This window comes from Lytechinus variegatus, chromosome 19, assembly GCF_018143015.1.
Source record: "Lytechinus variegatus isolate NC3 chromosome 19, Lvar_3.0, whole genome shotgun sequence".
Classification (NCBI taxonomy): Eukaryota; Metazoa; Echinodermata; class Echinoidea; order Temnopleuroida; family Toxopneustidae; genus Lytechinus; species Lytechinus variegatus.
In genome coordinates, this window is record NC_054758.1 from 10,537,143 (window position 1) to 10,553,867 (window position 16,725).

At 36.2% G+C, this 16,725-nt stretch overlaps 1 protein-coding gene across 1 annotated transcript; it reads left to right on the forward strand.

The window, feature by feature from the left end:
- The first annotated feature begins 8,067 nt into the window (after nucleotides 1-8,067).
- LOC121406070 lies at nucleotides 8,068-14,242 on the forward strand. Its single transcript, XM_041597079.1, has 3 exons — nucleotides 8,068-8,427; nucleotides 10,907-11,201; nucleotides 13,224-14,242. The coding sequence occupies exons 1-3, from the start codon at nucleotides 8,243-8,245 to the stop codon at nucleotides 13,401-13,403; spliced, it is 660 nt and encodes a 219-aa protein (XP_041453013.1). The 5' UTR covers nucleotides 8,068-8,242; the 3' UTR covers nucleotides 13,404-14,242.
- The last annotated feature ends 2,483 nt before the right edge of the window (nucleotides 14,243-16,725 follow it).

A 16,725-nucleotide genomic window follows, 5' to 3' on the forward strand; every position in this document is an offset into this window, starting at 1 on the left:
ATAACAAAAATTTCATCTTGCGCTCGCATCATTTGGTTAGTGAAGTACGCATGGTCTAAGTGAATTTATACAAACAAGCCTTAGAATGCCCCTTTTCAGGTGTGAATTTCCTAATTTTTCAGCTCGCGCTTCGCGCTCGCAATATTTGACTAGTGAGATGCATACTAATCATGACTACAGTGACTACAAAAAGTATGTTTTTAGGAGTAACTCTAACAAAATCAGCATGCACTTGGCACTCGCATTAGATGACTATTGTGAGATACGTGTAGTCTTAATGGATTCTTTTAAAAAATAGTCCTTATAATATCCATGATTGGGGATAATATATACAAAAATTTCAGCTTGCGCTTCGCGCTCGCTTCATTTGGTTAGTGAAATACGTATGGTCTTCGTGAATTCCTTAAGCCTTAAAATGTCCTTCTTCAGGTCTGAATTTCCTAAATTTTCAGCTCGCGCTTCGCGCTCGCAATATTTGATTAGTGAGATGCACATGTTAATCATGATTACAATGACTGCAAGTGCTTTATGTGTTTGGAGGCATATAATTCTAACAAAATCAGCAAGCACTTGGCACTCGATTTAGATTACTATGTATACTCTTAATAGATTCCTAAAATATAGTCCTTAAAATGTCTGTTTGGGTTTAATGTATACAACTATTTCAGCTCGGGCTTCGCACTCACGTTGTTTGTTTAGAGAGACAGGTACATATCATGATTACAAAAATTTGCTTATAATGTCCCTTTTTAGGTCTGAATATCAACAATTTTCTGCTCGCGCTTCGCGCTCGCATTATGTGATCAGTGACATACATATCCTTTTAATGACACTGTCCATAAAACTGTCTCTATTAGGTCAGCGTACCGAGCAACTGAGCGCGATTCTCGCGCTCACTTGGTGACTAAAAATTATTGCTGGTGCCCCCCCCCCCCCATGCCGTGACCCACGGTACGCCACTATTCCGGTTTACAAAGACATCTCAACTGTTCTTTGTCATGGGGGCGGGACATTTTCAATACATATATATATATATATATATATATATATATAGACTCCCAGGGAGTGAAGGATGTCCATTGTGTGCGGGAACGACTGATTGAATCCGATGAACGGGGTAATAATATATCTGTAAAGCGGTTAGACTCCACGTTCCGATGTATTAAGCGCGATATAAACGATGATTTTTTTTATCATTACATATGAATGAATCTTGTTCCTTCGACTTATATCTCGTCCTCGCGACTTGTCTCCTCTATGTAACTCGTTCCCTCGACTAGAACTGGTAGGTAGTGTCATAATTTAAGTGAACGAGTAAGTAAGAACTTGTCATAATATCACCTCAGGGGCTCGGTAGAATGACAGTTAGGAAAGGTGAGAGACATTTTTTTGTTCATAACTCTGATCCCGGGTCACCATATAGGTTTATCCTACGACCCTATGTACTAGAAGTAAAGAAGTAGCATTTGGAATGGAAAGTCAGATTAAGAAAGAACCAAAGGGCTCGACCTGATACGATGACTGAAGCCTGCGTTGTGTGTAAACGTCTCTCCCCTGTTCCATAGATACGGGTTATATTATAATGGAAAACACTCCGTCCCTCGGATATGTTAAATTTTAGGTACCGTGTAGAGGAGTGTCAGTTATCAGTTATATCGGGAGAAGAGACCTGCTGGTCAAAATGATTCAGTTCGTCTTTCGCCTCCCAGGCACAAGTGACGCCAAATAAATACAAACAACAACTACAATTATTGCAAAAATAACAATGATGATGATAATAATAATAATAACAATAATTATGATTATAATCATGATAATGGTAATGATACCAATAACAATAAAAAGGATACATTGACCTTGAGTAACTTCCGGCTTGAAAATTGCCTTGATAAAGCTTTACACGAATACGGATATATTTTAAAGGAACACTGATTAAAGAAATGAACATAACTTACTAACCTTCGGGGGGTTTAAGATGGAACCTTCGGGGATTTGAGATAGCACCAAAATATTGAGAATGAAAATAAAGTTTACTCGCTAAGAGATATTTGACATTTTCTCCTAAATTTGTCTGATATTAACATCAACGATCAGGTGCAATGAAATAACTCACAGATCAAAACAGAGGTAAAAAATTATATGTTCATGATTTTGCATGTTTTATTTCAGAACAAAATAGATTATTTAACATACAACGTTGCAAAGTAAACAAAATAGATTGCCTTGTTAAAATATTATTTATTGATTTCTGCAATGCATAATGAATGAAAATAATGTTCTATAATATTGACATTACAATTGTACGCCGTGTTTTTTTTACAATTGTACACCGTGTTATACTACTCAATGCGATATTAACAATTAAAACAAAGTGTACGCGTTTATTCAAAGAAATTTATTTGAAAGGTATAAGTGCACCGCACTTGTATGATAACACATAAGTGATCCATGTTCCCCGGTGAAACTTGGAGACTCAAGCTCCATATTTTTAATGTCTTTATTAGAAAAACAGAACACTTTCTACGCAAATCCAGTTGAATCTTTGACATGTTTGAGCATTTCCCTAATTTCTATCTTATTTAAACTGTCTCAATTTCTCAGTTTTTGTAAATACTTTGACCTAGATTTAACCTGGATTATACACCCAAACCGGCCAACTTGATTTATAAACTTCTCTGAGATAATAAAACATTTCTGAAAAAAAAATCAGAAGGTGAAAAAACAAAAAATCCTTTCTAAGTTCACCAGGCTTGCTGCACATGTATGTAATATGGTGGATGGCTGTTGATAATGGCAATATTTCTTTATCTTTAGAGTAGTAACTCAAGGCCTCAATGATATCAAATACCCATCCTTAGTTCAATACCCACCGCAAGGGACTTAAGACCCATTGATGCAGATCATATATCCCTCCAAAACTGTAAAAATCACACTTCAAATTGTATGAACATCGACTTACTGGTATACAGCTAACCCTTTTAATTGACCCCCAAGGTCTCTTATACACTCCAAAAAACGAAGTGCTAATTTTTAGCACTTACAAAGCTTGAATTGACAGCACATCCTAGTTCATATTGATAAATTAGCACTTCATTTTTAGAGTGTATCGTCACGTTTATCACGTTGTCAAGATAACCATTTTTATTTCAAAGATACAGTACCCGTTCTCTTCGCGTATTCCATAAAGTTATCAAAATATCCCTTTACAGGATTAATTGTCAAAGCCTGTCAGCTAGCGCTGCGCGCTCACATGTTGATTGGTAAGTAATGTACACCTCTAATTTTAAACAAACTTAAAATCCCCTTAAATTTCGGCTCGCAACTTGCGCTCGCATCCTATTCATAATCACAAAAGTGTTAAAATGTCCAGTTTTAATACCTCAGCATCAACAAATTTCGCGCTCTCATTAGGTTTATTAATATTACATTAATAAGATATTTACGTTTTCATGAATTCCTAATAATTGAATAATTGTTCCCTTTTTTCAGAATGGAATATCGACAAGTATCATCTCGCTCTCACATGTCTTAGGAAGAGGAATAGGAAGATAGTCATCATTTTTCACATGATAACAAAATGTCCATTAATGTATTTCTCCTGGGTCAAATTGATAACAACTAAAAGAAATATATATCAACTCGCTCTTTGCGCTCGCATCACTTATTAAGTGCGATCCATATCCACTTTATTATTTTTTACAGTGCTTGAATTAGTACTTATATTAACCTTTTTCGAAATCGGATTAGTTTGGGGCCTTGGGTCCCCCCAAAAAAAAAAATCATGACCAAGAACAAGAAAGGAAAGGTGAAATATGTTATTTTCTGAATATTATGTCAAAATCTATCACAAAATTTGATATTTTAATTATTTAAAAAATTGCTCGCTCGCAACGTTTGTACAAATTTTGCCCGATGACCATATCTAGCTCCCTTATTTTTCTATTCTCATTGCGCTACTGCATCACAATTTCAACTGATACAAGAAACAAAAGCTAAATTACACTGTACATGATTAAAGTTATCAGGACTTTATCAAAGTGTTAAACTTTTTTTTAATTGGTATTCAATGTGTACCAAATCGTCGTCCTTGGTATACTAGTACACTTCGATACTCGGAGCAATTGAACCCATCAACTCTGATCAATGCCAAAGCCCCAAAAGTGAGAAAAGATCGTACTTCAAATTATGTCAAGATCACAAAAATCAACTTACTGGTATACGAGTCCCGGGGCAGATTCAGGATTTTCAAGGGGGGATGGTGCACATTTTCCCCGATGTTAATGCAAAGAAGAAAAAAAAGAAGAAGAAGAAACGAGAGGTCTTCACTTTCATAAGAGGTGCAGACTTGGGTAAAAACGGCATATTTAAATTTCGAGTAGGGCTCTCACGGATCGGATGTGCCCCCCCCCCCTCATCTGGTTCCGCCATTGTACGAGTCCATGTAGTATCTTCAAAGCCCGAGGAGGGGATCAATCTTATTGGGAAGAATAAAATGAGAGGACCGATTTGAAACAAGTTTTATCAAAATCGGTTTTGAAAGAAGAAAGTTATGGAAGTTTGAAAAACCTTGCAACACTTTCTATATAGAGGTCTTCGAATTGGCAAACATGATTTACATACACTGTAATAATTGAAGATAATATGACCATTTCACGTATTTCTGATTATCTCCTCCTGGCCTCATGTTGTGGATTTTTCTTTCCAGGACAGGCGTATGCTCCCCTCAGAATAAGATAAAGTAAAGATGATGTACTCTTCATAATAATGAAAAATATATTTTTATGGACTTCTAGTCGTGCAAGTAAATTATTCGACCATATGGTGTTAGTCGAACAAACATGGCATCAATAATATTATAAAGATATTGGCTCGCATTCTAGAGACTGGATTAACTAAAACCATTGTCTCAGTCAGCGCTAAACTTATGGGAATCCGAAAATGTCAAAAGTATGTTTGTTTTAATATTTGTGTATTTTTATGTGAACTTCGCTCTTTCATCATGCTTTAAATGGAAAAGCTTATCCTGACAAAATGTTTATAGTAAAAAAAATAGCGAACAAAACAAAACTAATATAGAATATTGATGAAGGTTTGATGAAAATCCATCAAAGATTCAAAAAGTTATTAGGATTTTATTTCTTTTATTTTTGACGTCACATGCGAGCAGCTTGACATGTATCGTCAATTACAAAAAAAGTGGAATGCCTCTGGCCATCTCACCTGCATCACGCGATTCAATATAGCAGCAGTGCTGACTTTGAAAACTATAACTCGCACAAGATGTTCAGTGATACTTGGTTACTCCTATGTCCACATTTTATGAACTAGACCAATACACTTATGTACAGAGATATGATGGTAATTCAACAAAAAGCCCCAACATGGCCAAATTTCATTGACCTTACATAACCTTTGACCTTGATCATGTGACCTGAAACTCGCACAGGATGTTCAGTGATACTTGATTACTCTTATGTCCAAGTTTCATGAATCAGATCCATAAACTTTCAAAGTTATGATGGTAATTCAACAGATACCCCCAATTTGCCAAAAGTTCATTGACCCTTTGACCTTGGTTATGTGACCTGAAATGTGCACAAGGTGTTCAGTGATACCTGATTACTATTATGTCAAAGTTTAATGAACTAGTCCAATATACTTTCAAAGTTATGATGGTAATTCAGCAAATACCCCCGATTCGGCCAAAGTTCATTGACCCTAAAGGACCTTTGACCTTGGTCATGTGATATGAAACTCATGCAGGATGTTGAGTGATACTTGAACTATTATGTCCAAGTTTCATGAATCAGATCCATAAACTTTCAAAGTTATGATGGTAATTCATCCCCAATTCGGCCAAAGTTCATTGACCCTAAATGACCTTTGACCTCTGGCCGCCTCAACTGCATCACGCGATTCAATATAGCCGCAGTGCTGAATTTGAAAACTACTATAACTCGCACAAGATGTTCAGTGATACTTGGTAACTCTTATGTCCACATTTTATGAACTAGATCAATACATTTATGTACAGAGACATGATGGTAATTCAACAAAAAGCCCCAACATGGCCATATTTCATTAACCTTACATGACCTTTGACCATGGTCATGTGGCATTAAACTCATGCAGGATATTCAGTGATACTTGATTAACCTTATGTCCAAGTTTCATGAACTAGGTCCATATATTGTCTAAGTTATGATGACATTTCAAAAACTTAACCTTAGGTTAAGATTTTGATGTTGATTCCCCCAACATGGTCTAAGTTCATTGACCCTAAATGACATTTGACCTTGGTCATGTGACATGAAACTCCGGCAGGATGTTCAATAATACTTGATTAATCTTGTGGCCAAGTTTCATGAACTAGGTCTATATACTTGTTAAGTTATGCTGTCATTTCAAAAACTTAACCTTCGGTTCAGATTTGGTGTTGACGCCGCCGCCGTCAGAAAAGCGGCGCCTATAGTCTCACACATATGCAGGTGAGACAAAAAATGGAATAACACTTTCTCCAAAAATTGAAAATGGGTTTTTATCGCAACATTTAAGTTAGCATGTCAACAGAGAAATAATTTCACACTCCTTGAAAGGAAACAAAAATAGTCATCGTAAAGCAATACAAAGTTAAAATTCATGTATTTTATAACATAGCATGCGGGGCAGCTGCTCGTATATGACTTCATAAATCAAAAACTTGAAATTATAATAACTTTCTTAATCTTTAACGGATTTTACTCAAATTTAACCAATATTCCAAATTATTTTTTCGGTTATTCTTACAACAAACTTTTTGCCAGTTGGAACTTCCCCTTTTACGGTGAAGAAAATTATTTCAGTCATATTTCCTGACAATCATGAATTATTTGAACAGATAGATTTGACCTGTACCATTATATTTTTTCACAATAGCGATCCAGGGTTAAAGGGGAATGAAACCTTTGGAACAAATAGGCTTGTGTAGAAACAGAAAAATCAAAGAATAAGAATAAAGAAAGTTTGAGAAAAATCGGACAAATATTGAGAAAGTTATGAGCATTTGAATATTGCAATCACTAATACTATGGAGATCCTCACATTGGCAATGCGACAAGGATTTGTGATGTCACTGATGAACAACTTTCCCTTTGGTGGACTACAAAATACCCTCAAAATTTCTCTTTTTTGCTTTTTCTTATGATGATACAAACTCTTTATCCATAATGTATTCTTAAAAAATATGTATTACATGCCCTCATGTAAAAAGAACACATGATTTATGGATAGATGTGATAAAAGAGGCAATTCAAGTGAAATATATACTAAAATAATGGGAGAGTTGTTCACAAGTGACATCATACATATTTATCGCATTGCCAATTTGCTATCTCCATAGCATTTATAGTGATCGCAATATTCAAATGCTCATAACTTTCTCATTATTTGTCCGATTTTCTCAAACTTTCGTTGATCTGTTTCTTTGATTTTTCTGTTTTCACACAAGCTATCTTGTTTCAATGGTTTCATTCTCCTTTACGCCCTAAATTTTAGGTCAGGGTATATATTACACCCGATATCAGAATACGGGCCAATGAGATTAAATTCTATGTTTTATTAAAGTAGTAGGCCTACATGTATACGATAATATTCGATAGTTCTGTTTTTCATATTAGTTCATTACAGCCTTCTTAATTTGGATTACGTATGTTTTGATACACACTGATATTTCCTTTCTATCTTCCAAACTGTAACCTGACTTGTAAAGAAGAATGTCCCCCCCCTTCTTTTTTTTTCTTGGAGAGTAAACTAGTGTGCTACTAGTATGTAGACCCCTCACTCTAGTAAAGGGGTCTGCATGAGCAGCCTATAATGACTTGTGTACATATGTACTTAAGGCCCCCTGATATCGAAACAGAAAGTTTTCTTTGTGCTCGTAATTTGTGAAGAGTGAAGACCCACTCGTTCATTAAAGTTTCAATCAGGGTCTGTGCCCACAGACTACACACATACATATCGCGGGTTCTCGTATTGACTTCCGATGCGTTTATGTGTGCATGTGGCTAGGTATTCTCTGCGACGATCAATGACAATAGCATAGAGAAGGCTATTGCACAACAGAGGTAAAATGATTACACCATTCACTGAAACAAATCGTTGTACAGTATATAACGTTATATATAACGATACACGGGAAGTCGGGAGTGATACAGTGTATATTCGAAGCTAGGTAGCTGGTGGTATCTCTATCGTGACAATCTTCATGGCAGCTTGTACAGATAAGATTAATACAGAAATGGAGTGGGCTACGGAGAAATACTGCGAACAAAATAACGTACGCTGGCCTATTGCTGGAAAGCATATTCTCGCTCAATTCGACGAACATAGCGTAGTCGTGTACCAGGCGTTTTGTCCAGCAATTGCCGAGTATGCTGTTGAGCACCAAAGGTAAGTTCTACTTTTAGATGGGTTTCGTACCATATTACATTGAAATAAATGGGCTGTTTAAAAGTCGAGTCCAGGTTAACCAAAAGTTGAACTGCGTGAAAGGATATAAATGAAACTAGCATAACCACTTACATTTTCATAAAAATCAGATTTCAAGGGTGAGTGAACTGTGTGTGGTCTTTCATTGACTGTGTGTTATGAATACATAGTCTTAAAATATACGTTTTCAGATATCTACTACAGAGATTAAATTGACCTATTATTGTATTTGTATAAAGAATCTATAATGTTTTAAGAAGAAAAGTAATAATTTGTTTTGCTACTTGGTAAAATAATTATTGCGGTATAAATGAATTGAGTAGATTATTGGCATGTTATCATTCAAGTGGGTCGGATATTACTAGATTACACTAGTATTATGGGTCAGGAAACTGGCCAGGTAAGAGAAGTTGAGGACCCGAGATGGGGATGTTGGTTCGTATCTACTTTGAAATAATGTTATAATATTTTAGAATTTCGTTAATTTCTCATCACATGGCAATAAACCAGTGATATTCATATGAATCGATGATGTCACTCATTATTTTTATTCAATTGTTTGGATTATTTATAGGTATATATTTTGTTAGATATTTGACAATGATTAGAATAGATTACAACAATGGCAATGTCCCATATTCAGGGAGGAATCGAACTTTGTTTCACGTATTAGTGAGGGAAAAAATATTTAAATTACTATAGAAATAAATAGGGAGTGGTTGACGTCATCGGTTTCCTCATTTGCATACCAATCAGGATTGAGATCCAGCGAAACTTTCAATTGCCTTAAAAAAAGCAAATTTTTGTGAAAATTCCATACTTTTGCTCGTTTGCCTTTTGCCTTTTCACTGTTTATCTGTTTATTTAAATCAATTATTATTTTGTTTGTGGTCTTTATTGATGTCCGACTGAAACATTTACGGAAAAAAAATCTGTGTTCTGAAACTGCTCATGAGGAGTTGGGGGGGCAATGTTTATAGGGTAGATAGCAATGCATGGACGCCTGTCCATTCACTAGCTGCAAAGTTTCCTTATATTTCATAGAACGTATGACCTAAAGCTCTCGAATTAAAAAGAACCTATACCTTTACCTCGCCTTTTCTTGAAACTTTTCTCGAATGCAATGAATTGATCGGAAATGTTTAAAGATCAAGTCCACCTAAGAAAAATGTTTATTTGAGTCAACAGAGAAAAATCAGACAAGCACAATGCTGAAAATTTCATCAAAATCGGATGTAAAATAAGAGTTATGACATTTTAAAGTTTCGCTTATTTTTAACAAAATAGTTATATGAACGAGCCAGTTACATCCAAATGAGAGAGTCCATGATGTTACTCTCTCACTATTTCTTTTGTTTTTTTATTGTTTGATTTATACAATATTTCAATTTTTACGAATTTGATGATCAGGACCTCCTTGCCTGAAGCAAAAAATGTTGAAATAATGGAATTCCACGTGTTCAGGGAGGAATGAAACTTCATTTCACATGACAATGACGAAAAAATCAAAATATCTCATATTTCATATAATAAAATACAAAGTAAATAGTGAGTGGGTGACGTCATCAATCTGCCAATTTGCATACCGACCAGGTGTGCATATAACTGTTTTGTGAAATGAAGCGAAACTTCAAGATGTCATAGCGTTCTTATTTTACATCCGTTTTTTATGAAATTTATGCTTGCTGGATTTTTCTCCTTTTTTCAAATCAACTCTTTGTTGGGGTGGACTTGTCCTTTAAAGGGGCTGTTTCATTTTACATCTGCTATAAAATGATTTCAATGGAATTATGTACATTCAGAAACAATCATAAAATGTTGTCATTCCTAAGCTACATGTATTATGTTTATTCATGATATACAGTGATAGGTGGTGAGAGGTGGCATCGTGGTATGGATAGGGTGGGGGAGGGGCAGATAATCTATATTACGTTTATGTGTTCTCACTTTTTTTCTCATTTATTTGTACCACGCAAAAAATAACACAGGGGACCACTCCGCTCCCCCATTGGGGATACCCCTTGCTCTAACACTTTTTTAACTTGCTATACTTCTTCACTCTGACATAAAACAGAAACTAAATTAAGTAGATGACCTTTTTTTAAGTGATTCCACCTAAAGTTGACAGTCTCATTTAGGCTACTTTGTAGAATAAAGATAAAATGCAAATTTTAGAGTTTGTCCACCAATAGTATTTTTATATTATTGTTCTGTTGAACCTTGTTAGTTACATGTACTACCTGAATGTCAGAAGTAAAATTATAATTTTGATAAGCTATTTATATCAGAGAACTCAAATGAAAAAGCTGTGCCTTCCATTGGGTTCCCTTTTACATTTCTGTATTTCATATTTTTCCCCACATTGTAAATCTGTTGAAGTATTAACGAAAAAAAAAATATATCCTACAATAAAATGTATTTTTTTTTAATATGATTTAAGGTTTGGTGGCGAGCAGTTTTCTTTTAATCGAATGTCGTGGATCAAGACCAACTTTCTCTGGATGATGTATCGGTGCGGCTGGGCTTCCAAGCCTAAGCAGGAAAGGGTACTCGCTGTTCGAATCAAGCGGGAAGCTTTTGATGAAATTCTTTCCAAGGCGTATACTCCTGGAGCACAGTCGGCAGCAGGACTTGGGAAGGGGGATATTGAAGTTAGACTGCAGTGGGATCCGGATCATCAACCAAATGGTGATAAGACAGCTAGACGAGCGATACAAATTGGTCTCAAAGGAGAGGTGACTATATTACATATTTTAATATCCATACAGTTACCAAACTCTAGTCTAGGCCATGCATAAATGAAAATCATATAAACTGGGTTCCAAGAGAAACTGATCAAACTTTACAAGGGCACTGCACCAATTCCGCTCGGTCAAAGTGGACAATATTTTTACACCTGCTAGCTTCAATGATCTTTACTAAGCACATGTCGATCACAGAGAGGCTATAGTCCCTCGTGTCAATTGGTTTCTGAATCCAAAGTCACAAACTGGCAAAAGAAAGACCAATGAAAAAGAGATGCGATCAAACACACTTCCAGTTTGTTGCACATGTCTTTCAAGGGCATGTTTAATGATCATGGTCACATTTGCTCTACGGCGACCTTACGGCGAGTCGAAAACAGCCGTTTTATTCAATTTTATTCAAACCACCTATATTTAGCTGGTACAAAAATGTTAAAACGGCTGTTTTCGACTCGCCGTACGGCCGCCGTAGAACAAATGTGACCATGGTATTAGTGATTGCCTCAATCACAAAGAAGCTACAGGAAATTAACATCACCATTTAAAGTTACATTAACAATCACACAGCCACATACATTACAGACCTCCAACGGATGCCCCGGTAAGCTTAGGATAATCTGAACACGGTGTGCATCAGTCCAGATACACACTATGTTCAGACTATCACCCGCTTACCAGGACATCTCCCGGGGGATCTGTGTGTGGTTATGTGGATTATCTAATCACTAACAATTTTAAGATAAACTTCCTGGAGCTTCTTTATGCTTTAGCCCCGCTTTAGCCAATCACTTAAACGTGCTCGTGGGAAGTTTGTTTAACCCCATCTCATTTTCATCGGTCTTTCTTTTGCCGTTTTGTTACTTTAGATTCTGAAACCAATTGATTTCAAGGGCTGTAGCATCTCTGTGATTGAACCAATCTCTCAATTACTGACATGTGGTCAATGAAGATTATTGAAAACTAGCCTGCGTGAAAATATTTTTTGTTTTGACCGGGGGGGGGGCTTTGTGCAGTGCCCTTGTTTTTATCATATGTTTTATCGTATTTTTGAAACCCAGTTACGGAGTACAACCCTCAAAAAGGGAATACAAAGTCACACTCTACGTTTGTGTCGACGGTGTTACCAAACCGAAAAGAGAATTCAAGATCCGTTCTGAAATAGTCATGGTAAAAACCTATGTTCTGTTCCGTTCATAAACATGTGTTTTTCATTACTGCTTCTGAAACGGATTTTGAATTCTCTGTCACAACTTTTTTTTTATAACTGACGTAAGGGAGTTTTTGCAATCACTGCGCAGCCGTTTCCTAGAACGTTCATAATCTATTGTAAAAAGCCCTTCATGACGAAGCAGTCGATCGGTGAATCAAAACAGCAGTGTCGTCCTGGGGAGTGTTTCATCAACATTTTCATCCGACAAGTTGTCAGATCTGACATCTTTCTCTGATGTTGATTGGCTGAGAGGTACTGTTACTATGGTAACTGTCGGATAAAATGGGACATGTCGGATAAAACGTCCGACAAGTCTTTTCATGAAACGCTCCCCTTGACTCCTGACAAACGGCACATTTGCAGTTTTCCGTCAGCTCCTGGACTTACGACGTTCACCAATTGCTTTACAAATGCCTCTCAGCTGTTCATTGCGATTTGACAGGCATTTTCAATAGATTTACTATGTCGTAGAATCCACCCCCGTTGCAATTGCGAAAGCTCGCTATTTATGTTGATGCAGAGGAGAAAACGAGGGCGTGTCGGTCTCCTCTTTTTCCTTTGTTTTCCCCATCGCTTTCTTTCTTTGTTTATGAGGAGAGGGTGCAAGACCGTTGTGACGAGTGCCTTTTTCTTCCTCTCTCAATTTTTCACCTTTTCTTTATAGTTCCTCATTATCTTTTCCTTCTTTCCCTCCTCTTTTTTATTTCTTACAGGGGGATTTTTGCAAATTGTTTATATAGAGTATTTCGGCTGTAAATTCATCTACCGTTTTGTTCTTGTATTTCTTTTCAATCAACATACAGACATTGCGGAAGTACGGGACGGAATGGATCGTCAATATTCGTGACGTCACTGATTTTGTCAAGGAACAGTCGAAGAACACGGAGCAGAAAAGATTGAATTTACTAGTCGTTGCACGAGAGCGTGTCTACCCGGTATCCAACCCTACGACTGCTCAACTCATTGGGCTAGGTGACAGCTGAATCATCGAAATGAAGAAAACAAACTTGATAGAGCAACGACGCCCTCCTTCGGTTTATTTCATGACAATTCGTCTAATTGCCAACTAGTCGACTGTCATTTGGTCTACCATCAGTTCGTCCACTCACCACATGGTCTTTCATTTAGTCTAATGCCATTTCGTCTGATAACCAGTTGGTCCAAGAGCCATTTATTCCATGTACCTTTTGGTCTAATTGGACTGAGTGTTAAATTGTGCAAAATGAATGAAAATGAAATGGCAGTAGACCAACTAGTTAAGAGACGGAATGATCATAGACAAAATGATGATTTGACGAAGTGATGATTGGACCAAAACAAATTATTATTGGATCAAATGGTTTTAAGACGAAATGTTGATGGACGAAATAGCATTAGACTAAATGAAAGAAGACTATTTGGTGAGTAGACGAATTGGCATTTATCCTTTGAGGCCACCGGAAGCACTTAAAGTACGTGTGCGTTGTTTTTCTTACGTGTATGGTCCCACGTACAGTTAATGGAGTCATGGAGTACTTTTCCTGTTGCGTCAGAATTCCACGAACTCTATCCAGGTATCGTTCTTCATATATCGATGCGCTGAACTAATTCGGATGGTCTTTCAAGAAAATTATTACTGGAGCTGAAACTAAGGACAGGAACTTCGTGACCATAACCTTGCCATTATGCTGATGCATGAAAGAGTTTTATACTGATATTAATGCTATGACGATAAAGCTGGCTTTGCATTTCGAATTTCTAGAGCTTTCAAACATGATCGCAGAGATGAAGTGCGTCGACTCATTTTCATTTGAAGTTCGAAAATTATACACTACAAAACAGATCACGGAAAAGTTTGAAGGAGTATATTAAGTTATTGTGTGACGATTTAATTATTGAGGAAATGAATGGGTAATGTCTGGCTCTGTACACTCTAAAAAAATGAAGTGCTAATTTAGCACTAAATGTCTTTGTTGTGACTGCACTTTGAGTGTTGATTTGTGCAGTCACTATACAAGGACAGTAAGTGCTAAATTAGCACTTAATCATTTTTTGAGTGTATTTTTGTCCTATCCTCAACCTCCACAAAACACACACCCACCCATCCACTCCCACACACACACATCCAAACACACCTACAACATCTCGATATATCTGCTTTATGTAGCCGTGAACCGCATGGAATAGACTTGATAATGTTATTACTCGTTTAAGCCATGCTTGGTTATGTGTAGAGAAACAAAAATAAAAATAATCATAAAATGTACGAAAAATGCTGGAGATGCTTTTTTTTCTAAACAATTGTCACATCATCATCTTTTCATTTTTATGAGGGCAAGTTTGACTTAGACCCGGATAGGAAGATTATTTTTCCTAAGAGTGGCAAACAATGGCCTTTGGAATATCATGTGCGCCTTCTTTCTTCACTCATATTCCCAAAGCAAGGGACTTAAACCCCATCAAGGCAGATTATATGTCCCCCAAGTCACGAAAAAATCACGCCTCAACTTATATCAAGGTTATCAACATCAATTTACTGGTATCCACGATGAGGAGTTTAATATTAAAGTTCATTGAATCCCTATTATCGACGGCTATTATATTGACTATAATACTAAAAAGCCATCAGTTCGAATTCTATACGTCACTGGATCATCTAATGTTCCCACTGTACAAAAGTACATTGGGTGATTTCAAGTTCGGTGTTGACCTTTTGGTGTTGGTGTTAGGTCAATTTTTACACGATTATAGCACCAAACATAAAATGAAGTTGGTCCCGAAAAGTCGCTCACTAGTTGTTGAGATGTCAAAAATATGATCTGGATCAGTTTTACAAACTCTGAGTAAGTTTTGGAGCAAGGGGAAGTAATCAAAATTTCAACGCCAACACCAACACCAAGGCCGACACCGGACTTGAAATCGCCCATTGGCCGTTATATTTCTGCCCAGTTGATCTCAAATCAAAGGCGAGATTCCACTCTTACCACATGTGTCAAATTTATTGTAAAAATATTTATCCCTAAAAACCAGTTTCCATTGTTGTGGGAATAAACTCTATATAGGAAGACACTAGCGGGTGTGTTGTAACCTTAATCATTTAGATAGGTACATGTATATTCTCAAAACCTTGGTTACTTTTTGAAAGTTGTACGTTATCAGACTAAATTTGTATTAACGTTTGATAAAAAAATAATTTAAGTTAACTCTTTACAATTGTAATACAAGTTCTGTTGCATAATAGTAAGCAAAGTATTAAAATGCGTGAAAATAAAACTTTTTTTTTTATGCAAGTAAAGATGTCAGCTATGAATCAACATGGAATGCTGGGGATAGGGGTTAGTATTTATAAGAAATAAAAAATACGACGAGTATACTGCTTTTAATATAGTTCCATCTCAAGGAACTTTAACAAAAATAGTTGGGGCGGATGGGGTGGTGTCGAAATAGTTTTCCACCTACACCCCACCCCCCCCCCCCTTGATATTTCCTCACTCATTCCTCTTTGGAATAAAGGGGACTTTACTACCAAGAAACATAACCAAATTATGACACGTCATATCTGATCCTTAAATAGTTTGATAACGACGTCACCTGTTTTATATCTATATAACATGTATGATAGTGTTCATGACGAAATCTCGTTCATCATCTTAAAGGTCAAGTCAACCCCAGGAAAATGCTGACTTGAATAAACATAGAAAAATCAAACTAGCATAGTGCTGAAAATTTCATCAAAATCGGATGTAAAATAAGAAAGTTATGACATTTTAAAGTTTCGCTTACTTTCCACCAAAAAAAACAGTGATATGCATAAGTAGGTAAATCTGTCGATGATGTCCATCACTCACTATTTCTTTTGTTTTTTTATTGTTTGAATTGTACAATATTTCATTTATTATAGATCTGACTATAAGGACCAACTTGACTGAACCATATAGTATTAATCAATGCTAATTCCACATGTTCAGGGAGAAATTAATCGTTGTATCACTTGACAATGAGGAGAAAATTAGAATATTTCATATTTCACATAATAAAATACAAAAAAATAGTGAGTGGATGACGTCATAGTCTCCTCATTTGCATCCCAGCCAGGATGTGCATATAACTGTTTTGTGAAATTAATCGAAAATTAAAAATGTCATAACTTTCCTATTTTACATCCGATTTTGATTAAATTTTCACTGTTTGTTGGATTTCTTGTTGGATTTTCCTCTTTTTATTCAAATCAACTTTTTTGGGGGATGGACTTGTCCTTAAACAGTACACAGTATTAAATAGCCCCAATCCTTACTCCGGTCAAGTAAATAAAAATAAGTGATATTT

What these genes read in the sequence shown, in the direction of transcription:
- LOC121406070 (XM_041597079.1), top strand. Translation starts at nt 8,243, where the DNA reads ATGGCAGCTTGTACAGATAAGATTAATACAGAAATGGAGTGGGCTACG. An exon ending in TATGCTGTTGAGCACCAAAG is followed by an intron (nt 8,428 to 10,906) that starts GTAAGTTCTACT and finishes ATATGATTTAAG; the next exon opens with GTTTGGTGGCGAGCAGTTTT. An exon ending in AAATTGGTCTCAAAGGAGAG is followed by an intron (nt 11,202 to 13,223) that starts GTGACTATATTA and finishes ATCAACATACAG; the next exon opens with ACATTGCGGAAGTACGGGAC.